The sequence below is a fragment of the Raphanus sativus genome, chromosome 2, assembly GCF_000801105.2.
Source record: "Raphanus sativus cultivar WK10039 chromosome 2, ASM80110v3, whole genome shotgun sequence".
Taxonomy (NCBI): domain Eukaryota; kingdom Viridiplantae; phylum Streptophyta; class Magnoliopsida; order Brassicales; family Brassicaceae; genus Raphanus; species Raphanus sativus.
The window spans coordinates 4168049-4192817 of record NC_079512.1 but is presented as its reverse complement, the minus strand read 5'-3'; the positions used below and the strand labels follow the sequence as shown (position 1 = coordinate 4192817).

Here is a 24769-nt window from a genome sequence, read left to right as displayed (position 1 = left end):
AGACTGGACCAGAGGAGTGATCCTATCCTATTTTTCCAAAGAAGAACCACCAGACGTGCCATCAAAGTTCAAACCAATACAATACCAAGGTAAGACCCTAGAATCTCAAAAAAGGATGAAACCTGATTTGCTCTATCTTGGTGCAGATAAATTGGTTTTGAGGACAAAACCTTTTGAAGAGGGAGGGAATGATGAGGACCTCAAGTCAGTAGCCGAATCACCAACTCATGAGACCAACCATACAAGCTACATTGGAGCCAGCAGCGACATAGGTGCATTCAAAATGCCATATCTTTCAAACCAGGAGGGTTTTTATCACGAGGACAATTTTCATGGATTCTACACTCAAGAACGAGTCAAGCCCAATTGGAATTTAAAGAAAATATTCACGGAGCAGAAAGTTATGAATTTTCCAAGTTGGAGGTTTTCCAGTCCATCCGTTTGCGAGTACCGGCATTTAGAAGAGAATTTCAAATTAACCAAGAAGCGACCCGAGCCAAATTCAGCTAGGGAATTCAAGATGGATCTCTTAGCTTTTCAACAAGCCAAGAATGAGGAGAAAAGCCCACGTAATTATGAAGTTATGATCCATTCATCAAAACCGGCTAAACCAGTTCTGCACTTGCTTCAATTGGAAGCTAACCGGTTCAATCAGTATCAAATCAAGACTTGGAGACCAGGAGAGATTACTGACCAAACAGAAGCTGCTTACATCTTCATTCCATGTGCCAGCATGCAGAGGAACAGGCGAATCTTCATGGACAACAACTTCCCATATCTGGACACACCAAATGCATTCAAGGAAAGTTCCCACCACTTGATGAGCAAGGACCAACGGCTCTATTCCTTTGAACCAGAAGAAACCAAGACCCTTATGAGATTATTCAGCAGCCAGAGACTATTATTTCGTGGATACTTCACCAAGATATCCAGATACAAGATCACATCTCTTCAAATGCAAGAAATCAGCCTAACGGCTAGTTTTCTTCAAGGAACCAAACTTATTATTTCTCTACTTTATTTTCGTGTATTTCTTTCCTTTCTAGAGTATTAGAACGTTGTACTTGAGTCAAGGTCGAGCCTATATAAGCTCAAGACCATTCATCATTGTTTTTCACCTTTGATCATTTTTATAATAAACCGAGAATTTTCTCTTTAAAGCTTTTGCTTTGTTCTTATGTTTCTCTAAGTAGTTAGGTGGATTCCATTGCTTAGTGAACGTGTTAGTCTCTGTCTTTGTGTGGAATCACTGAGACCGTAGCTTGTGAGTTGTATCAAAGGCCATCCGCAACCTTTGTGGTGCTCTTCAATCCATCCAGCCTTTCCTGTCCAGATCCTTTTGGTTGATTAGATCAGTCCAGCCAGATCATCCCTTGTGCTAAATCGATTCTCTCTTGTACTAAGAGTTATACAGCCTTTGATAGCTTAGGCTTGTATCATTCATGGACTTGATGATGAAAAATCATCAGCTGAGAACATCCGCCCGAAGAATATAGCATCTGGACTCATCTGTATGTCGTTTACTAAAGGATTCTTATGTACGGCCATTACTCTCAAATGCGTGAAACCTAAAGGGTTTATGATTAGCAAAGCTAAAAGGTATTTATATATATGTGAGAACTTGTTGACGAAGAGAGTTAAGATACACACTCCTGAGAGTTTGTCCTAATTATTATTAGGACAAGTATTCTTTTCTTTTTTTTGGTTAAATGTAGTATTTTTTTTATATGAGAACAAACGACAAAAAATCATAGTATTAAGTACTGAACTTGAGAAAACATAAAATCTAAGAGAGCTCAACGATCTTGGTTTGTTTTCTGCCACCTTCTTCATCCAAAGAGCTCATCTTAACATCATCATCTTCGTCGTCACCATCACTCTCATCGCTGCTTGAATCTCCTCCACTTACATTAACCACACAATTACCAGCAACAGCTGCTTCTGCAGCTTTAACAGCTTCAGGTGTGTTGAGATCAGCGACACCAAGCATCAAATCCATCTCAATGACTTGAGATTCGTTCCCAGTAAGCGCTTCGATATCAAAAGCCTCAGAGTTTCCTTCCTCTGTTTCTTGCTCCAGCTTTTTGTTAGCTTCCGCCATGACCCCCAAGAAGCCTTTGGCTTTGTCTAGAAACTCGCTTTTGGGAACTGGAGCTATTGTTGGCTTCGATGGAGGAGCCTCCTCCCTCTTCTTCTTTTTCTTCTCCTTACGGATCAAAAGCGCTGAATCAATAGCAGAGGAGGAAAGAGAAGAAGGATTCTTGTGTTCTAATTCAAGTAGGTCTCGGCTAGCTCCCTTGCCTTCCATGATGTTCGAAATTTTGGAGAAGAAAGAGAACTTTGAGATTGACCTATATAAAAGAGTTTGCGATCGGTGAAGCTTTGATGTCGCCGCTACGGCTTTAGGGTTTTGTAGGGTTTTGGTACTACTCGCTATCGCTTTATATTAAAAGTTTAGTAGTATCAAACAATTTAAAAGGAAAAAATCTATAACGGTAAAATAAAAATATATATTTTTTAATTCTGATAATTTAAAAGGAAACTACACTATGTAGCTGCGCTAACGAGTTTGCATGCGTGTTGAATTGATGCCGGCATGAGCCTGTCAAGTAGGCACATGGACTTGCTTTGAACTGGGTCTACATTGTTCGATTTGTGTGGTTAATGCACTTATTATATCTATGTACGGAGTATGGTAGGGCGTGATTGTGCTGCCTGCTTATGAGGCTTGGACTCTGTTTTGAGGCCATGGATGGAGTTTAAGAATCTGGTCGCTTTTGAACTCAATGCTTTCACTTTTCAGTGCTGGTGCTGCAAACCTTGGGAAACAGGCCATTGGTGTGTTATATTTTAGATGCATAAAGATCTCTTCCTAAAAAAAAAAGAAAAGAAAAAAAACTTCGTGAAAGCTTTTGAGGGAAAGAGTCTCTCGAATAGCAAAGATTTGTTGCTCTGTAATGACTACTAGGGGCTACGGAGCTATACTTCCTGAGATTAGAAAATGTTTTTAAAGGAAAATTGTTTTTTTTGGCCAAAAAACAACAACTATGTTCTATTAGTCTAATTTGTTTTTGTACCATTTTTTCTTTCTAATACCTTTTAGTGTTTTCTAAAATAAATTAAATATATAGTTTTACAAACAAAAAAAATCGAAAAAATTATAAATACTGATGAAATATCTATATCAGCTTATTGATATATTTTTCAGTTCAAAATGTATTTAAATTATAATTTTATATTTTGTTCTAAAAAATGTAGAATTAACATTCTACATAGTAGAAAATGTAATCTACTTTTTTCATTGAGTCTACTATGTTTAAAATATGTGTTCTACGTAAATAATAGTAATCTAAAAATATTTGGAAAACACATTCTACGCTAAACCTATAATTCTAAAATCTGTAGAAATCTACGCATTACTATAAATCTAAAACCTGTAGAAATCAGAATCTACATATTACTATAAATCTAAAAATAGTAGAAATCAATTTCTAACATGTTTACTATATTCTACATATTTTGGAATACATGTTCTACGGACAAGGATAATACTAGAAGAGAATATTTGAGAGTATTATGTTTTTTTATTTATTAATAAAAATAATTAAAAAAAAAGAATTAAAAAATCTTTTAGTAAAAAAATCTTTTTTAAAAAAGGAAATTTGTTTTTTTGGGCTAAAAAAATAATTGAGATTTTTAATTTTCAAAAAATCTTAAAAAAAAAAATCTTTAGTAAAAAAATCTTTTAAAAGAAAATCTTTAGAAAAAAAAGAAAATCTTAAAAAAAGACAAGTACTGGTTTAGCCAATTAAATAAAATTATTAAGAAAATGAGAGAGAAAATAATAGTAAAAAAAGACTATCATAACTTGAGAGAGAGAGAGAGAGAGAGAGAGAGAGAGAGAGAGAGAGAAAACAAGTGAGAGAAAATAGATCGAAATTCTGGCGGTCGGTCGGCGCGTGAGCGTCCGTACCGCCGCCGGAGTCTGTTTTTTCTTTGTGTTAAAGTTACCAAGGTTTGTCTCTTCTACGTCGCTTCCGGTTTCCACTTTGTCTGACCTCTGGTTACCCATCACCCGTGGTGTTCTTGTTCTTGGAGTGAAGACGCGGTCGCAGGATTGTCGGCGCTGTGGAGATGTTTGTAGTTGTGATTCCATTTCGGGAGATGGAGATCTTCATAGCTCCGTCGCCGCCGGTTTTTGTCACCGGGTCGGAGAAACTTACCCAGTTCTGTTGTCGCCGGATCTAGTCTCCGGGGGGTGAGGGTTTCCGCAGCCTCGCATCGTCGGCTTTTAGCTCCTAGTCTCTTAGGATTTATTTCATCGTCTTTGTTTTTATTTATGTTTTTGCTAATTTTCGGTTGGTTGGTCTGAGTTCGAGTTCTCGTCGGAAGAGGATGATGTTATCAGGCGGAAAAGGCATGCACCTTTCTCATGGGTTGATGCGGTGATTGATGACGGATAAGATCTCGCCACGGTGATTGGATCTATCCGATAATAGTCACTCATGATAGCGAAAGTGTTTCGCGATTGAAGATGTTTGAAGGTTTTGAGTTCTGGTGTGGTCCGGTGAACCGAGTGTGGGTTCTCCGGAGGTAGCGAGTTACAGTGGAGACGTGATGGTCCGCGCGGCGCGTGTTTCTCGGTGTAAAGGATGATAACACGTGTCCGGTTTGCTTCATTTCCCGATCGGTGCGGCGGCTACCGTTATTTGTCCAGTAATCGCTAGGATTTCTAAAGTTTGGACTGTAAGCCCATTTGAGTTGTTTGTATTGGATTCGACTTATAGCAGACTTTGTAATTTCTATGGGCTTGGGCTCTTTTTAATATATTATCTTCTGATATGAAAAGAAAAAAAAAAGACTATTGTTGTTGTTCTCCAATTAAGGGAAAAAAAAGACAAGGAAGGAAGGAGACGATCTGATCTTCGATCAAGACTTCTTCTTCTTCTATCCTTCATTCATCGTCTTCCTCCTCGGATCCCGATTAGATTCAGAATCTACAACCTGCTTTCTCCGTACATCTCTCATCGGATCACCGACAACATGTCTATCAACATGAAAACATTCACCGAAGCCCTCGCCAGAACCGCCGCCGTGATCGAGAAAACCGTCCACACCACAGTCCAAGAAGTCACAGGCCCCAAACCTCTCCAAGACTACGAGCTCCTCCACCAGATCGGCTCCGCGGGCCCGGGACTCGCCTGGAAGCTCTACTCCGCCAAGGCGCGTGACGCCACGCGATCGCAGCAGTACCCTACGGTCTGCGTCTGGATGCTCGACAAGCGCGCTTTGTCGGAGGCTCGCGCCCGAGCGGGGATGTCCAAGGCGGCGGAGGAGGCGTTTCTTGATTTGATACGAGGGGATGCGGGGAAGATGGTGAGGTTGAGGCATCCGGGTGTGGTGCACGTGGTGCAGGGGATCGATGAGAATAAGAACGCGTTGGCTTTGGTTACTGAGCCGTTGTTTGCTTCTGTGGCTAATGTGCTTGGGAATGTGGAGAATGTGGTTGATGTGCCCAATGATCTCAAGTCCATGGTGAGCTTTTTTTGTACTCTCTTAGCATATATATTTTCTTGTTAATTTTTGGGGCGTGGTTTGATTACCTTATGGTATTGGTCCAGTCAATCCTCTGGCATTAGTTAGAAGATATTTTAAAATCGGACCAGGAGCTAATCCACTCCTGTAGTACTAAGTGTGGTCTCTCCAAACCGAATCAGGAAGCGTATATCAAAAAAAAAAAAATCATTGTGAATAAAAATTTCTTTTTTTTATTTCATATTTATACGCTTCAAAACTGGATATTCAACTACCTTATATACAAACGAATGTGGCTTTTTGCTGGTGTTACGAGATTTAAGTCATTTCTAGAATCAACAGTTCTATTTGTTATCATGTTGTTTTCTTTGTTTCAGCTCAGTGATTTGTTTATTATTTTGCTACAATTGTTGTCAGGAGATGAGCTTGTTAGAGGTGAAGCATGGTCTTCTCCAGATTTCCGAGACACTAAACTTTCTCCACAGTAACGCCCATCTCATCCACCGAGCTATATCTCCCGAGGTCAAGTTTTCAGTTTTTACTTGTTTGTCTTCTTATAAGTTGTGTGTATTTAGTTAACATGTTGGATTGTGTAACTTATTTTGCAGAATGTTCTTATTACTTCATCTGGTTCCTGGAAGCTTGCTGGGTTCGGCTTTGCTATTTCTACAGCACAAGCTGGGAATTTAGATAACATGCAATCATTCCACTATTCTGTGAGTTTTTAACTTTTAAATATTATTACTAAACTGCTTTCCTTTATTCAAATGTAACAAGCGAGATATGATTGTTTTTCTTTTCTTGTGGACCGTGCAGGAGTATGATGTCGAGGATTCAATACTACCGGTCCAACCATCGTTAAATTACACTGCACCTGAACTTGTACGCAGCAAAAGTCCTTCAGCTGGAGCTTCTTCAGACATTTTCAGTTTTGGATGCCTTGCCTATCATTTGGTTGCTCGGAAACCTTTGTTAGATTGCAATAACAATGTCAAAATGGTAAATTTTGACCTATTGTCTCGTGCTTTGTATCTTAGTAGTTGTTTTAGTCATCCAGTAGAGCAGTAAATGTTTCTTGAAATTTCTTGCAGTACCTGAACACGTTGAACTATATAACAAATGAATCTTTCTCATCTATACCTTCGGACTTGGTATCTGATTTGCAAAGAATGCTATCAATGAACGAGACCTTTAGACCAACAGCAATAGATTTCACAGGTAAGAGGACATAATCTTGATGAGGTTTCCTGATTTCTTCAGCTTCTTACTTACATATTTGCCTTGAACTGTCTCACTCTCTGCAGGATCTAGTTTTTTCCGAAGTGATGCTAGGTTACGTGCTCTTCGTTTCCTTGATCATATGCTTGTACGTGTATACACTTTCCATCTTTGCTTCAATAGGCTTTATGTATCTTCACATCTGTTAACCTTGTTTTGAAACACTTTTTTCTTTTATATCAGGAAAGAGACAACATGCAGAAGTCCGAGTTCTTAAAAGCATTATCAGATATGTGGAAGGATTTTGATTCCCGTGTATTGCGGTATAAGGTAGTCACTTCACTGACTTACTTTGCTGACTTTATAGAAATATATTTGATGCAGCAACTAAGCGAAGCAGAGTTTATCATGCATTGCAGGTGCTTCCACCTCTTTGTGCTGAACTTCGGAATTTGGTTTTGCAACCAATCATCTTGCCGATGGTTCTAACTATAGCACAGTCTCAGGTAATTTTAATTCGATAATCATAGTCCCATTTGTTTCCTTAATGTTGATCTCAGTGGTTTCTAGATTAAACAAGTTTTCCTTATCACTTACTGTACTTGTATCCGAGCAAAGGTTCTTGTTAGATAATTTATTTCACAACCTCTAATTTTGTACAAAAGTTCGAAGTTTCATTAGCTATGGTTTTTCATTGTATATCTGTCAGCAGTGGTGTTTGACTGAATGATTGAATGTACCAACCTGATAATTACATTTGCAGGATAGGAATGACTTCGAGTTGATAACACTGCCCGCTCTTGTTCCTATTCTGAGCACTGCTTCTGGAGATACATTACTGTTGCTTGTAAAGCATGCAGAGCTTATTATTAACAAGGTAATGCTGATCAATGTGCATGCGTCACTGCATTATGCTTTTTTTTCTTACTCTACACAGGTTTATTTCTGCTTAAGTTCGTCTAATTGGGTACAGTAGGAAGCTATAATCAGCTTAGGGGATTTCTATTTAAAGTATGGTTCCCTATGACAGTAAATGACTGCGCAGAAAATCCACATATCATCTTTTGTTCTGTCATAAACTGATACATACAGATACAGGTCATCAGTTTCTCTAGTTAGACTCATCTTCTTATACATCTATTTTTGAATTGTCTTTTATGTATTGTAATCTGGTTCAAAGCTTCCATATTGATGTTAGATTAGCTTCTCTATGTTTCTGAATACCAGTTGTAAATATGCATTGAAATCACTATTTCCTTTTTTTTCTCTTTCTATTGCATACTGATATCCTTGATTGGCTTATAATTTGTGTAATTTTTCAGAGTGATAGCGAGCATCTTGTATCGCATGTTCTCCCTTTGCTTCTCCGAGCCTACAATGATAACGATGTCCGCATACAGGAGGAAGTTCTTAAAAGATCAACATCTGTCGCTAAGCAACTCGATGGTCAGGTGATGCTCAATGCTTTCTTCTTATGTTTATTTAGAAGAATATTTCTGTCCAGAAGGGTAAATTCAATTTCAGTCTGTGGCTTTTGCACATAAATAGTGTCGTGTCACACATGTTTAGTCTTTTAGTTATTATATCTTTCTAATTCTCTCTTGTTTTGCAGGTTGTGAGGCAAGCTATTTTGCCTCGCGTTCATGGCTTGGCTCTCAAAACTACAGTTGCTGCGGTATGTTGTTGACTAGTTTGATTATCTCATCCCGGTTTTCTTATAACATTAAAAAAAAAAATTGATTGGAGTGTACTTATTGCACAGGTCAGAGTAAATGCTTTGCTTTGCTTAGCAGAGCTGGTTCAAACGCTTGATAAACCAGCTGTTCTTGAAATTCTCCAAACAATTCATCGGTGTACTGCTGTTGATCGTTCTGCACCTACCCTCATGTGTACCCTTGCTGTCGCAAACGCAATTCTGAAACAGGTAGGGAACAAAGTTGAACCTCTTGACTTCCCTCTTCTATATCTGCGGTAGCATCACTCTTTCTCTGTTATTGTTCTCTAGTATGGAGTTGAATTCACAGCAGAACATGTGCTTACGCTGATGATGCCGCTTCTCACTGCCCAACAACTTAACGTCCAGCAGTTTGCCAAATATATGCTCTTTGTCAAGGATATTCTCAGGTATGCAGGACGTCAGCAATAGTGTTCACGTCCTTACCACTGCATAGTGTTGTTGTCTTACTTGTGTTTCTTGAAACAGGAAAATAGAGGAGAAAAGAGGAGTTACAGTGAATGATTCTGGAACCCCAGAGGTGAAGCCCCATTCTGTTTTCCATGGAGTCCAGTTTCAATCATCAGCCCAAACACCAGAGAAAGTTGCTTCTGCAGCCAAGAGCAGTCCAGCTTGGGATGAAGATTGGGCTTCTCCGAGCAAAGATTCTGCTCTGCCAAACTCCGCGTCTTCTCAACACGTCACAAACAACCAGTTTAACAAATCCTCAAACCAGTCACAGCCGTCGACCATGTCTACATTGCCAAACAAGGCAACCACATGTCCTCCAGTGGACATTGAGTGGCCTCCAAGACAATCGTCAACCCTCACTGCTCCATCAATAGCTGATGAGATACAGCTAAACACAGGAGCATCATCTACTCCGGGTTTTGATGAGTTAGATCCTTTTGCTAACTGGCCTCCACGTCCCAACAACAATGTTTCTGTTGCTTCTACCGGTCTCAACAATGTCACTTCCTTTCAGACAGCTGGCAGTGGTAATTGGGCATTCAGCAGTGCCTCATTGTCTTCTTCCCTGAAACCACCTCAGCAAGGGAGTTCTGCAAGTAATCAGGATCCAATTAACTCTTACGGGTTACCTAAACAGAGCCAAGGAGTGTCATCTTTCAACAGTGGTTCTTATAATAACCAAAAGCCAGCAGACATCAGCTCCATATTCAGTTCAACCAGAACCGGACAGCCTGCGATGAAACTCGCACCACCACCTTCGACAGCGATGGGAAGAGGAAGGGGAAGAGGTCGAGGTGGAACCGGCTCCTCTACCGCAAAGTCCAATGGTTCACAACCATCTTTACTGGATCTACTATGACCAAAGACTCTATAGGTTTGGTCGTTTATAGTGAAGAGAAGCACATACACATGGAGATGTTATGTAAACATCTTTCGAGATTAGTTATTCCACGTATAAACTGTACTACAACTTCAGGTTGTTTTTGCGTCTCTCTCTAACTGTATAAGTTTTGTTCTGTTTATTTTCTCGCTCGCACCGTTGCTTCATTGGTCATACTGCTTTTACATATGTTCATGTATACGGGTTTTCTATTCTGGCGACAGTTAAATATACAAATGAGTGGTGTATACGGAATGAATCTCCTTCTCTTATAAGAATTTAAATCGTTATGGACTTATGGGTAAATGTCAGTCTGATTGACGTGTGTGAAAGGAAGTGTTGGGGGAAGTGTGAAAAGAAGAAAAATTAGTTTGTACGCAGTTGCGCACCAGTTAAACAGAACTGGATATAGTAAGTTTTGTATTTAAGAAAAGAAGACATTTTATTGCGCTGTGCAGCCAGGATTTATATGTACTATCAGCCAAGACAAATTACAAATGCTTAGAGCAACTGCAACAGATGAGATTAACGACCACTTATGGTGTTTTTCTTGGACCAAATTTTATGATAGTATGAAGTGAAGATATGTCCGATCACCAATCCACAAAACACACCAGGCCCGTAGGCTATTGCAGCTGCTGTCCAGCTGAACAGTTCTTCCTCCGGCTCTGACAGTTGCTCAGGTTGCTGTGATGTAGGATTCGAAACTTGGATTTTTCCACAGATTTCTTCCAGGCCGAAGAGTCTATCGTTGTCCGAGAAGGAAGAACAGTTTTGACTTTGAAACTGTGTGCCCCGTGGCACTAGACCTTTGAGAAGGTTACTGGAGAAGTTCATGTATGACAAAGAAGAGAGTTGACCAAGATCTTGAGGGATTTGACCAGACAGCTTATTACGCGATAAGTCTAGTGTCTCCAGCTTTGTCAGATTCGCCAAGGACCGTGGGATATGGCTTGTGAAGACATTACCTGACAAGTTGAGAAGATGCAGCTCTTTCAAGAAAGACAAAGATTCAGGGATCTTGCCATGAATTCTGTTTCCAGAGATATCAATGGCTCTGAAGTCTTGTTGGATCCGCTCAAAGCTCAGCTCCACTCCTTTAACCACCAATCACCATCGAGTTACGATAAAACACAGACTCGTTGATGATATCTGCCATGTACGGGTCATCTTCTTCCCTCAATACGGTCATTCCACGCCAGCTGGAGAAACAGTGAGGTGGGAGGGTTCCGGTGAAGTCATTACGTGAAATATCGATGATTCTTAAACTCCGAAACCCAATGAACACATGCAACGTCCCATGAAACTCATTTGATCTGAGGATGAGAACATGCAGTGACGGCAGTGATCCCAACCATGATGGAAACACGTCCTTGATTCTGTTGCTTTCCATGTTCACAAGTTGCAAAGCTTTGCAGTTGACCAAAGACTTTGGAAGACTTCCCTCGAGGTGGTTGCGGCTGACGTCTAGTGATCTTAACTCTGTAGCACTGGCAAATATATCTGGAAGAGGTCCACTGAAACTGTTGTTGCGGAGAATCAGGTCACTAAAAGAAGCAATGGAATCCTCCAAGCATGGAGGAATGGAGCCGTTGAAGAGATTGTTGGACAAATCTAAGAACCTCAGCCCTTTGGTATTGCAAATCCAGCGAGGGAATGGTTCTTGGAATGAGTTTGAATTCAGATCCAACGCTTCAATAAGTGTTTCTTCTGAAGGGTTTTCATAGCTGCTGAAGAAGTTGTTAGAAAGTGTCACCGTTGTCACTCTCAATAAGTAAGCTGGTACTTGGCCTTTTAAGTTGTTGTTGGCGAGATTAAGAGTTTGGAGATTGGCTAACTTTGATATAGATCTAGGGATTGGTCCATTGAAATTGTTTCCGGAAAGATTTATCTCTCCGAGGTTGAGAAATTTAGATATGGATTCTGGGACTAAGCCTATGAATTTGTTACTAGCAAGAGATAGAATTTCTAGCTTAGGAGATGATGAAGAAGAAGAAGAAGAAGAAGATGTATTCACAAACTCTATGGGTCCTATGAATTGGTTATCATCCAAATAAACAACTTGTAATGATGGAATTGTAAACAAGGATTTAGGAAAAGACCCTAGAAATGAGTTTGCAGCAACATCAAAATGCTCCAAATTATGGAATACACTCATGTCAGATGGGAGCGTGGATGTGAAGTTATTAGAGCGGAGACTAATATGATAAAGCTTAGTTAAATTGGAGAATGAAATAGGAATAGTACCATTTAAATTGTTTTGGCTAAGTGATATGGCTTGTAGCTCGTTAAGGTTTCCAATGGAAGCCGGAACTTGACCTACCAAATGATTAATCGAGAGCCTAAGTTCTAAGAGGCTAGAAAGGTTTCCTAGTGAAGAAGGAATATCTCCTGTGAGCTCGTTTGCCGCAAGGCTAAGGTATCTAAGCTGGTTCAGTTTGCCTAATGAACTTGGGATTGCTCCTATGAGAGTGTTAGCCCCAAGTTCAACATGTCTTAGCCGCTTTAGATTGCCTATTGAAGCTGGAATCTCACCTACCAGAAAATTATGAGAAAGGTCAATAAGTGTGAGACGAGAAAGGTTTCCTAGTGAAGAAGGGATCTCCCCTTGAATGTCACAGTAACTAAGTTTTAGGTGACGAAGATATTGGAGTCTGAAAAGGCTGCTGTTGGTTTTGAAAGAGCCGTTTAGAGAGGTATCAGCAAGGTTGAGTGATATCACCTGACCGGACCTATCATCGCACGTGACACCCTTCCATAAACAGCAATCAGGGCTGCTCTTATTCCACGGATTAGGATCAAACTCATCAATGGGAAACTCATCTCTGAATTCCAAAAGAGCCTCTCTCTGGTGGTGGAGGCAAAAGTGGGGTGGTGTAGTAGAAGAAAGAGTGTGGATTATGAGGGCGAAAAAGATGGAAATGATACCAAAAAAGCAATAACAATGGCTTCCAGTCATCATGTTTATGTTTGTGTTGTAACTGTAAGTAAAGTGTTATGTTGTATGCTTCACTCGATCTCTTTTTGTAGAAGAAACTGTTTGGTCTTGCTTGACTTGGCAAGTTTTGTTATTTAATTCTGTTGGTTCACGTTCCCATCCCCCCATCATAAATGAATTATGCCACTTGCCATGAAATTTTCTACATTATTATTGAGTTATTCATTGTGCAACACGAACTTGGTCGCATTAATAACCTACCAACAAAACATGCATGTTAACTACACACACAAATATTATATTATCGTAAATTGTTTTATTATAAAATATACTTTTAATATATTATACAACATACAATATTATAGTATAATAAAATTAATATAAATTTACATATATAATAAAAAAAATTACGAGAATATAATATTTTTATTTTTATAATAATTTTGTTGGATATATTATAGTTATTGTAAAATATTTATGATTTTAGCTAAGTTTTATTAAACATAAAGACTATTATGTAAAATATAAAAGTTTTAAAGTTTTATATAAGGTTTTGTGTTAACATATTTCAAATTTTATTTATGAAATTTTGCCAAACCTTAAAATAATAGAATTTTTGGACATGCTCTTAGTAGTCTGCTTTTGAGCAGAAGAACAAAATCTATACATTTCATTTAGATGTGCTGTCGGTGGCAGAGATATTACAAACAGTTCGCATTCATTTAGTTTTTAATTTACCATAAGAATCAAACCAAAAAAACAACAACTATGTCAATCTTAGTCTAATTTTTCTTATTTTATGTCATATTAAGCTAATGTTTTTGAAAAGGCTGCTGTTGGTTTTAATTTTTTTTAAATGGCAATTCGAAATTACAATTAAAAAACTAATTTTGAATATTAAAATATAATTTTTACTAAAAAGTTAAAAAATAAAAATTAAAAATCTCAATTAATTTTTAGCCCAAAAAACGAATTTCCTTTTTTTACAGATTTTTTTTTAAAGATAAAAGTATATTTTTATTAAAAGATTTTTTTTAGAGATTTTTTTACTAAAATATTTTTTTTATTTTAAATTTTTTTTTCTTTTTTCTAAAAAAATTGATTTTTATTAATAAATAAAAAAACATAATATTCTCAAATATTCTCTTTTAATATTATTCTTTATTTATTACGACGGTTATGCTATTTTCATAGAGCTTTATTCATAAACAGGATAAAGAAAAGGAAGAACTAAGATGGTCACCAATAAAAATTAAAATTCTTTGATTTTATAAATGATAAGAAGAGAGTTGCTTTGAGGCAACACCCAAAAATTGCTTACACAAGGCTCTTTAAGACTAAACTTGCTAAGAAACCCTAATTTCATGGGTTATGAGAGCATATATTGTGTGAAAGAGTTGGGTCTTTGAGTGGGTTTCAATACTTGCTAAGTTGACGGTGTCGCCAAGCGACCGTTCCCATTTACATATGGACCTGCGAACCTAAACAATACTCATGTGTGTCCATTGTTTATATAGTTAGATCGTAAACTACTCCAAGAATCTAACGATCTGTGTGTTTATAGCACACTTGTGAGAATATTGCAAATAACAAAAAGACCCACGGTCGCTTGGCGACACCGTAAATGGGAACGGTGTTTATACGATCCGTTGCAGCCGCCTATTCTAAATAGATAGTATGACTGACGTGTGGGAGAAGCAAGGGTGTTGGGGATGTGAAACGAAGAAGAGAAGTTATGAGTGATACAAGTGATGACGCACGAGAGGAACATAGAGTTGTGTATATAAGAGAAGGACTACTTCTCATTAGGCCACCGCAAGTTTAAGACTTGATGAGTAGCACCACGTTCACGTATTATATTTTCAAGCCAAGATACATATATTGAATACCATCAAATACTTTTATTACAAAACACAGAAATTACAAAAAAAAAACACAAACGAATCTTTTGGAAAAAAAAAACACACTTGGAACTTGGATCAGTACAAATACGAACAATACGTGTGACAAGATATGCTTTAGAAATGCTTATTAGAAAGACTGCAAGAAATTGGAACTTAGATCAGTACAAATACGAACAATACGTAGGACAAGATATCTTTAGAAATGCTTATTAGAAAGACTGTAAGAAATGGCCTTAACGGGCAATTCTGGTCACTCTGAGTTTTCGTCGACCAAACCTTTCTGTGAACCATTCTTGTTTGTCTGAAGTGAAAACATATCCGACCACAAATCCGAAGAATACACCAGGTCCATATGCTATTGCAGCTGCAACCCAGTTGAATATTTTTTCCTCGTGTTGTTGTGATGTAGGCTCCGGGACATGTAGTTCTCCACAGATTTCTTGGAGGTCGTAGAGTCCAGGGTTGTCCATGAATGACGAACAATTCTGACTTTGAAACTGTGTGCCTCGTGGTACTGGACCCGTGAGACGGTTATGGGAGAAGTTCATGTATGAAATAGAAGAGAGGCTAGTAAGATATTGAGGGATTTCACCTGACAGCATATTACTCGAGAGATCCAACGTCTCGAGGTTTGTTAAATCTGCCAAGCTCCGTGGTATAACGTCTGTGAATGCGTTGTGTGACAAGTTGAGGAGAGACAATTTCTTCAAGAAGCCAATGGATACAGGGATGTTGCCATAAATTCTGTTTCCAGATAAATCCAAGGCTATTAAACTCTGAAACACAATGGGCTTGTGATGATGATACAATGTCCCACATAACTCGTTTGATCCGAGGTTAATGTTTGTAAGACTAGACAGATTTCCTATCCAAGAAGGAATCTCTCCTGTAAGATTGTTATCCTCAAAGGAAAGCTCACTCAGATTGTTTAGATAGCCTATAGATGCTGGAATCTCACCGATCAAATTATTACCAGAAAGGTTAACAAATGTGAGACGAGAAAGGTTTCCTAGTGAAGAAGGAATCTCTCCTTGGAGATCACACAGGCTAAGCTTTGGGTAACTAAGATAATGGAGTCTAAAAAGGCTACTATTAGTTTTCAAAGGACCGTTGAGAAACACCTCAGAAAGGTCGAGTGACATCACCTGGCCATATGTATCACTCGATATCACCTGGCCATATCTATCATAATCGCATTTGACACCCTCCCAAAAACAGCAATCACTGCTCTTATTCCACAGACTTGCGTTAAACTCATTAGTCGGAAACTCGTCTATGAATTCTAAAAGAGCCTTCCTCTGGTCGTGGCGGCAAAAGTGGAGTGCAGGAGAAGCAAGAGCGTGGATTAGGAGGCAGCAGTAGATAGTAATAATAATACCAGAAAAGCAATAACAATGGTTTTGGATCATCTCTATCTTTGTGTTTTGAGTATATGTCGTAAGTATTGGATCGTTATGTTGTTTGGTTCATTCGCTCTCTTTAAGAAGAAGAAGAAGAAAAAGTAGAAATCCCTTCCTCTCGCCAATGAAATTGGGCTGTGACTGAGAAAGTCTTTTGCGTCAACGCGTAGAGTTAGGTTGATGATTCCGCTTCCTCTCGCCAATGAATTGGACCACTTATCTCTCAACGTTTTATTTACGTTCATTTTCATTCGATAATAATATCTCTCAACGCTTTATCTAAAGTTCTTCTTTTTCGTTATATAGTATCGTTGGCTACTTGGCTATGTCATATGGATAACTTTTACCAACAAAGCAAAATAAACAAAAATATGATTGACTTTGTTAGAACACCTCTCTACCGCATATATGACACTAAAAAAATATTTACCAAAATGATCAACTTTATTTTCTTTCAGATATTTCAATAACCAGTTTGTACTCATATAAAACCAGGAGCGACCATTCCCATTTACAACTATTTGTATATCGTAAACTCCTCAAAGAATCAGAGGATCTGTATTTTATAGCACACTCTTGTGAGGATTATTGCAAATGACAATATATATTAAAATACCATTACAAAACGATAATTACAAAACATAAAATAGAACAGTACAAACAAAACACAAACGAGGATTTTGGAGAAGACACCTCGCAAATTCATAGAACAAATACAAACAAGAACTACGCTTCACATATTCATAGAGCAACTGCAAGAGATAAGATAATGATCACTCGTGGTGATTCTGAGTTTCTTTCGACCAACTTCCATGTGAACGATAATGTGAAGTGAAGATATGTCCAACTAACAGTCCACAAAATACACCAGTTCCAAAGGCTATTGCAACTGCAACCCAGTTAAATATTTGTTCATCCGTCTCTGGCAATTCCTCGGTTTGCAGTGCTGCAGGATTGGGGAATGGGGACATTGCTTTCTCGACAGATTTCTTCGAGGTCAAAGAGTCCAGGGCTGTCCAGGAATGAAGAACATGCTTGTTGACATTTTGGTGTGGCCTTCAGTCTCTGCCAGCTTCCTCTTTGTTTCTATTGTTCACACTTGGTGAGCTTCTCTCACTATTACTCTGTTTTTGTTTCATACAACACTCTGTTTTTCACTTGTGTTTCATTGTACACAAGCTTACTCTCTCTATTTACTCTCTCATGTTTGTTTGTTTTTGTAGAGAGAAGAGAGAACTCTTTGTTTGTCTACATTTCTTACATTAGTCTCAAGGATTTTTTTTTTTGTGAAGGCTTATGAAGAACTTTCTCTCTCTAAAAAGCTCCCAGGCACTTTCTTCGAGTTAGGTCTCTACCTCGCGGTCCCACTGTTCCACCTGCCTTTTGCCCTTCGGTCTCTTTCTTCTGATTGGTGCAGAACTCCTGATACCTTTCTGCCATTTCAAATTGTTCCCCTTTTGGGAATTATCCAACAGACCAAAGGAAGTTCTTGGTGATTTTTCACCGGGCTCCGCCTGCGACTCCGGTCGACAGGTCTGACGACAACCGCTGGAGCTACCTCAACCGGCGAACAAAAATTATATGGGATCTCCCTCCTCCTTTACCCTGCAAAGCTTTCTCCACCCTTAAGAATCTCACAGAGGAATCTCTGTAGTTTCTTAGAAGTTAAAGCCCACAACTGGTATTTGGGGAATCCTAACTACTGATATACGGTATTCTGTTCTCAGACTCTCAAACCGCAGAAACAGCCTCTTTCCAACTGAAGTAACTAGCTGTACCAACTCACAAATCGCTGGATATCTGATTGGAACTAGGGGAATCCCTGGTGTGTGTGTAAAACTCAGAACCAGTCAATAGAAACGTTAACCACGAACTCAACTCCTCTCGCTAGCAGTGTCTCATGGCGCACAGAAGGATTTCATCTGCTGAGAAAGGGAAAGGCATTGACCTAGATTCCCAACAGCCACCTCGCTTAGCTCGCGTCAAAGCGCCACAACCTGACAATGCAGAGCTAATGCGCAAACACTCTCTAACGCTTATTGGGAGAGTAACTAACAAATCTGTTCAAAAAGTTTGGTCCCTAATACCTTTCTTTACAGAACATTGGAAGTCAGAGTTCAAGCCGGTGGGCTCATACTTGGGCAATGGGCTCTTTCAGTTCCAGTTTGAGCGAGAATCAGATCTACTGGCGGTACTGGAACAAAGACCCTACCACTACGCGCGTTGGTGATCATTCTCCAACGTTGGGAGCCTACCATCTCCCCATCTTTTCCATCGCTAATTCCTTTTTGGATCAAAGTTCAAGGGCTTCCTGTACATCTTTGGACAGAGGATATTATCAAAGTGATTGGTAAGGACATTGGGCTATACGAGAAGGCTGAAATTACCTCCTTAACTGCTAGAATGAGAGTGCATATCGATGGCTTGCTCCCCCTGATTAAAACTTCGGTTGTTGAGTTTCCAAATGGCGATGAGGTTACCACTACCTTGGTCTACGAACGACTTGATAAGCACTGTACTAAGTGTCTTAGGCTTGACCATGAACTTAAGGAATGTCTGGTGGCTAGAGCAGAAAAGAGAGCCACACAAACCAACTGGGACGAAGGCCGTGATAAATCCAAGAGCCAGACAGAACAAAATGCTAATCTAGCTAGAGGAATCTCTGCTTCCTCACCTCACAATGACCATCGTGACTCGATTCCTTTCCAGTTCTCTGCAGCAAACAACAGAGAGGAGTGTGGTCAAAAAACAACAAGAGAGAGGAGAATTTCTCAGGAACAGAGAGAGCACAAATCTCATTCCAAAGTATGGGAGGAAAGATCACAGCAGCGAAGGCACTACCAAGCTGATGAACGATCAAGAAGCTACCATGATCATCCTCCACGTCACCACCGAGGGAACTCTAAAACTCACTATCTCCCTGGTCCTCCAAGCAAAGGTTACTATCGGGAAATCCCAAAGGGTAATACTGTAATAGAGGCCGCAAAAGAAGTTAATTCTTCCTCCTCCAATCACCCTCACGGGGGTTCAGCTAGGGGGATTCCCCGGGACACAAACACGAACCCTGACGAAATCTCCAAGGAGGTTATGGAGGAGGCTAGAGGAGAAGCGAGAGAAGCCTTGCTGCAATATACAAAATGTGTGGACCCTTTTGAAAGGGAAGTACGACTGGAAAGAGCGAAACAAGCAGAGGAACGAGGCCAGCTGGAAGAAACAGCGATCCGCATCGCTCGTCGAACCTCCAGAACCAGTAGGGAGAGCCACCAATCTGAACCTCAACATAACACTCCAGAACGTCGTGCACTAGCACTACGACTAGGCCCCTCTCCCCAACCTGAAATTGCAGGGGAAATTGGGAATGATCAATCATCTGAGAACCGGAACCGAATCCATGCCTCTCTAAGACTAGGCCCTCCTCAAAGTAATAACATGATGGTTGAGGACCAGGAGACTTCACCAATAGTGCAGAGCTCAGAACGTCTCCCAGCTCCCCAACGCTTGGGCCCGGCCTTTGATCCAGCACGTGCAGAGGACTCAAACAAGCTGGGGATAGGGAAACGCAAACCAGGACGCCCGCCGGGGAGAAAAACGACTCAAGAGAGAGCTAAAGGCCCTTTGTCTGCTGCTCCAACCAGGAGAAAAGTCTCGCGATCAAAGCCGTCTCCAGTGCGAAGAAAGGATTCCGCCTTGCGAACTGAAACAAACAAAACTTCAAAGACTGGAAGACCAAAGAAAGGGGAGACCAACAGAGATTCACAACGCCAAGGTCCCGATAGCACGACGTCGGATAATGCACCGATTATTAACATGATCCCACGTACTACTCGAAGAAGGATGGATTTTCGGACTCCATCCCTCCCCGCTCCTTAGCAATCGCAAGTTGGAACTGTCAGGGGTTAGGGAATCCCCGGACAGTTCGACGACTAGGAGAGATATCAAAGAAATATGATCCTGATATCATCTTCATAATGGAATCCAAAAATCCCGATGATGTTGTGCTCAAGAAGCTTGAACATCTGAGATCACGATACGACAGCCACTACTTGGTTTCGCCCACAGGCCACGGAGCCGGAGGACTTGGACTTTTCTGGAAACAGGAAGTCAATGTTGAAATTTTAGAAGCGAATGCTCATGTAATAGACACGATTGTGTCCTTTGAAGGAAAAAGCTTTTTCTCTTCCTTTGTGCATGCTAGTACTGATCATAACCAAAGAAACCTTTTAGGGGAAAATCTTCTAGCAAAAGCAGCAGCCCGAGAGGAACCATGGTTTGTTACCGGAGATTTCAACGATCTCATCAGCGAAGAAGAGAAAGATGGAGGTCCCGACAGAGCAGAAGGCTCCTTCTCTGCTCTCCGTACTTTCTTCTCGGAAGGCGACCTCTTTGACCTACAGCACTCGGGAGATTTCCTATCTTGGAGAGGAAAAAGAGGGAACCATCTTGTGCGATGCCGATTGGACAGAGCGGTTGCTAATACACACTGGGCTGAATGCTTCCCGACTGCTCGGTGCGAATATCTGGGCTTTGAAAGTTCCGATCACAAACCTCTTATCTCTTTCTTTGATCAGGGTAGACGAAGGCGACGAGGTGTATTTCGGTATGATAGAAGGCTGTGTAAAAATGATGAAGCAAAACATATCATCTCTGAGTCATGGCTGGCAGCTCCGGAGGATTCCGTTAGCGCAAAACTCAGCTCAGCAAGATCCGCCATATCTGCGTGGAATAAGACCAAACAACGCAACAGCCAACAAGCAATTGAGCAAAGGAAATGGGAACTCGACAAGGCTCTCTCAAGCCCGCTAAATGATACAACTCTGATCCAGAACATATCGGAGGCTCTTAATGCGGCTTACCTTGCGGAGGAAGATTACTGGAAACAGAGAAGTAGGTTGCTGTGGCTCAAGCTGGGAGACCGAAATACAGGCTACTTCCACGCTATAACGAAATCGCGGAAACGGGCAAATAGCTTTTCGGTGATAGAGAACAAAGATGGACAAATGGTGCATAAAGAAGAAGAGATCGTAGCGGTCATTGGAAACTATTTCCAGTCCTTGTTCACTTCACTTCCTGGCGACAGAGCAGAAACTGTTCGGAGAGCGCTCCACCCCATTGTGTCTGACGAGGAGAACCAGAGCCTTACAGCTATACCGTCAGCAACCGAGATAAGGGAAGCAGCTTTCTCTATCCACGCAGATAAGGCCCCGGGGCCTGATGGGTTCTCCGCGGGGTTTTTTCACACTCATTGGGGCGATATTGGTGATGACATCGTGAGAGAAGTGCAAGATTTCTTCGGCGGAGCTCCATTACCGGATGGGATCAATGATACCCACATCCGGCTTATCCCGAAAATTACACAGCCACAGAAAGTCTCCGACTACAGGCCGATAGCACTTTGTAACGTCTATTACAAAATCTATTCCAAGATTCTCACTAGACGCTTCCAACCATTGATGGAGAAACTGATCTCGGAGAATCAGTCGGCGTTCGTTCCGGGCCGGGCGATTGGGGACAATGTCCTCATCACGCACGAAGTTTTGCACTATCTCAAGACGTCCAAAGTGGAACAGCGGTGTGCGATGGCGGTTAAAACCGACATGAGCAAGGCATATGACCGCCTTGAATGGGAGTTCATCTCCCTCGTCTTGACCCGGTTGGGATTCCACCGGGATCTGGTTCGATGCATAATGCAATGTATCACTTCTGTTTCATACTCCTTCCTCATTAACGGCTTGCCTAGAGGGAAGGCAGTACCGAGTAGAGGTATCCGTCAAGGAGACCCTCTTTCTCCCTACATATTCATCATGTGTAGCGAGGTCCTCTCGGGATTATGCAACAGAGCGCAGGAAGAAGGCCTCCTCCAAGGCCTGCAAGTAGCACGAGGATGCCCTCGGATTACTCATCTCTTCTTTGCGGACGATACAATGTTCTTCCTCCAAGCAAACAAGGAGAATTGTGCATCTCTCAGAACCATTCTGAACCAGTATGAGCAAGCATCGGGACAGTCAATAAGCAAAGAAAAATCTGCAATTACTTTCTCCCGGAAAGCTCCACCATCGTTAAAGACCATGATCAAGTCTGAGTTACAAATCGAAAAGGAAGGTGGTGCGGGAAAGTACTTGGGGCTTCCCGAGCACTTCGGCCGGAAGAAAAAAGATCTCTTCTCATCTATCGTTGACCGGATAAAACAGAAAGCAAGGGGAAGGTCAACTAAATACCTCTCAGCAGCCGGAAAATTGGTGCTCCTACAAAGCGTCCTCTCGGCCATCCCAACTTATCCCATGTCTTGCTTTAGCTTGCCTGTCACGCTCTGTAAAAAGATACAATCGGCAGTGACAAGATACTGGTGGGATGCTAATGAAGAGACAAGGAAGATGGCGTGGGTCTCGTGGGAGAGCATGGCCAAGCCAAAAGACACTGGTGGACTAGGCTTGCGTGATTTTCAAGACTTTAATGTGGCTTTGCTAGCGAAAATAGGCTGGAGACTCCTTCAAAATCCAACCTGTTTGCTTGGTAAGGTACTTTTCGGGAAGTACTGCCTAGATGATGACCTACTCAATGTCTCTGTGACGACCTCCTGCTCCCACGGATGGCGGAGTATACTCCTTGGAAGGGATCTTCTGATTAAAAATCTTGGATGGGTAATTGGAGATGGAACCTCAGTCAATATATGGACAGACCCCTGGTTAAGTTTGGATACCCAACTACTTTCGATGGGACCTCCAAGCGAGGCGCAATTGGAGCTTAGGGTGTCCGACTTCATTTTAGCTGATACTAAGGAATGGGATATTCCAAAAATCAGGCACTCCCTCCCCGCTTATGAAGAGAAGATTCTTGCCATCTCCCCAAGTCAAACCGGAGCTCCGGATAAGCTTCTTTGGCTGGGAACTAGAACGGGAGAGTACTCCACCAAGTCTGGCTATTTTTCTGCAGTTACAAGTGATGAAGACAGAATGAACTTGCAGAGCGAACAGCAATTTAAATGGAAATCTAGTGTATGGAAGCTATCTTGTGCACCAAAGGTCAAGCTATTCTCTTGGAAGTTACTTAAAGGAGCCATCCCTGTTGGAGAAAGACTCGTGGAAAGACATGTTCCAGCGGACCCACGCTGCAAGCGATGCGGCTGCTCCGAATCTATTATTCATCTCCTCTTTCAATGCCAGTTTGCTCAACGGGTCTGGAATCTAGCCCCCTTCGTGACTGAGTTGGATGTGAGCGGAATAGTAGATTTAATGGCTAGCTGGGAATCCTTATGTGCTCTAAAGTGTCTCCCACCATCAGGTATCGTGTCAAGCCCCCTCTTCCCGTGGGTTCTTTGGGCAATTTGGAAAGCACGTAACAAATTTGTGTTTGAGGGTCACTGTGCGTCACCGGAAGAAACTCTGTCCTCTGCTATAGCACTAGCGCGCGAATGGAGTCTCGAAGTCAAGAAGGAGAGCACCACAAGATATGGATCTCCCCTCCAAGACACGCCTTATCCCCCGGGAACTGTGGTGATCCGTTCGGACGCTGCTTGGTCCCCTGTTTCGAAGAAGGCTGGATTCGGCTGGGTTATCATGGAAATGGAAGGGACTCAGACCTTTACGGCGACGGCGAAACGTGTCCAATCTCCTCTAGCTGCTGAAGGCCTCGCTCTGCGGGAAGCTGTGCGACTGTGTAGCGGTGAAAACTTGAAGATGGCAGCCTTCGAATCTGCCTCTGCTCAGCTCGTGAAGGCCATCAACTTGGGGACTCCTTCCAAAGAGCTCTATAGTATTATTGCTGATGTTTCTGCTTTTGTATCAGTTTTCGATTATGTTTCTTTTGCTTGGATACCTCGGGAGAGGAACTCCATTGCTGATAGCTTAGCAAAAGCTGCCTTAAATGTAGCAGAACAGGAAATGGTTGGTGAGGCTGTTATAGCTCCCACCTAATTTTCACCCGCTTAACTAATAGAAATGTGTTTCAAAAAAAAAAGTATCAAGGATTTTTTTTTAGCCGGGGCTGTATTTTAGGATGTTCAAGTGGATCTTCAATTTGAACAGGATCTTCTTTTTTTTTGACATCTTTTGAACAGGATCTATAGGTAATTTTCCATGTTTTTTACACAACATTGCACACACATATTTATACAAGAAAACATGATTAGCAATCTCTGTTTTCTCCACTCTTCACCCACACTTTTTTGACCTAGGCTTAGGAGTACTAATACAACAAACAAACAAACTCAAAGACTTTTATATACCAAACAACAGCTTTCACTAACTTGTTGCTCTTCTTGTTTCCCACTTTTTTTTTCTGTCATTAGCAAGATTAATCATAGATGAGATTCCAACAATGCTTGCCTCTGAAACTGTATGCCTCGTGGCACTGGACCTCGGAGAAGATTATTGGAGAAGTTTTTTTATGATAGAGAGGAGAATTCACCAAAATCTTGAGGGATTTGACCAGATAGCTTATTACGTGAGGAGTCCAACGTCTACTTGTCAGTTTTGCCAAGGATCGTGGGATGTCGTTTGTGAAGGTGTTACCTGACAAGTTGAGAAGATGCAGTTCCTTCAAGAGGCTAACAGACTCAGGGTTTTTTTATGATAGAGAGGAGAATTCACCAAAATCTTGAGGGATTTGACCAGATAGCTTATTACGTGAGGAGTCCAACGTCTACTTGTCAGTTTTGCCAAGGATCGTGGGATGTCGTTTGTGAAGGTGTTACCTGACAAGTTGAGAAGATGC

The 24769-nt window shown here is 41.0% G+C and overlaps 4 protein-coding genes across 4 annotated transcripts; 1 reads left to right on the top strand and 3 right to left on the bottom strand.

The window, feature by feature from the left end:
• Positions 1-1672: 1672 nt before the first annotated feature.
• LOC108837001 (uncharacterized) lies at positions 1673-2428 on the bottom strand. The gene has a single exon (XM_018610085.2). It carries the CDS (start codon positions 2306-2308, stop codon positions 1787-1789), a length of 522 nt encoding a protein of 173 aa, XP_018465587.1. The 5' UTR covers positions 2309-2428; the 3' UTR covers positions 1673-1786.
• A 2427-nt stretch (positions 2429-4855) lies between these two features.
• Positions 4856-9960, top strand: LOC108842261 (SCY1-like protein 2 B). Its single transcript, XM_018615124.2, has 14 exons — positions 4856-5535; positions 5953-6057; positions 6144-6251; positions 6352-6534; positions 6627-6753; positions 6840-6901; positions 6997-7083; positions 7173-7259; positions 7517-7630; positions 8076-8204; positions 8366-8428; positions 8516-8677; positions 8759-8877; positions 8957-9960. The coding sequence occupies exons 1-14, from the start codon at positions 5044-5046 to the stop codon at positions 9795-9797; spliced, it is 2679 nt and encodes an 892-aa protein (XP_018470626.2). The 5' UTR covers positions 4856-5043; the 3' UTR covers positions 9798-9960.
• A 141-nt stretch (positions 9961-10101) lies between these two features.
• LOC108842263 (receptor-like protein 12) lies at positions 10102-12836 on the bottom strand. The gene is given in 2 exon segments (XM_018615126.2): positions 10102-10922; positions 10924-12836. Coding segments are annotated over 2 exon segments (2436 nt in total). The 5' UTR covers positions 12781-12836; the 3' UTR covers positions 10102-10343.
• A 2057-nt stretch (positions 12837-14893) lies between these two features.
• Positions 14894-16069, bottom strand: LOC108831665 (receptor-like protein 11). The gene has a single exon (XM_018605187.2). The coding sequence runs from the start codon at positions 16067-16069 to the stop codon at positions 14894-14896; it is 1176 nt and encodes a 391-aa protein (XP_018460689.2).
• Positions 16070-24769: the final 8700 nt, after the last annotated feature.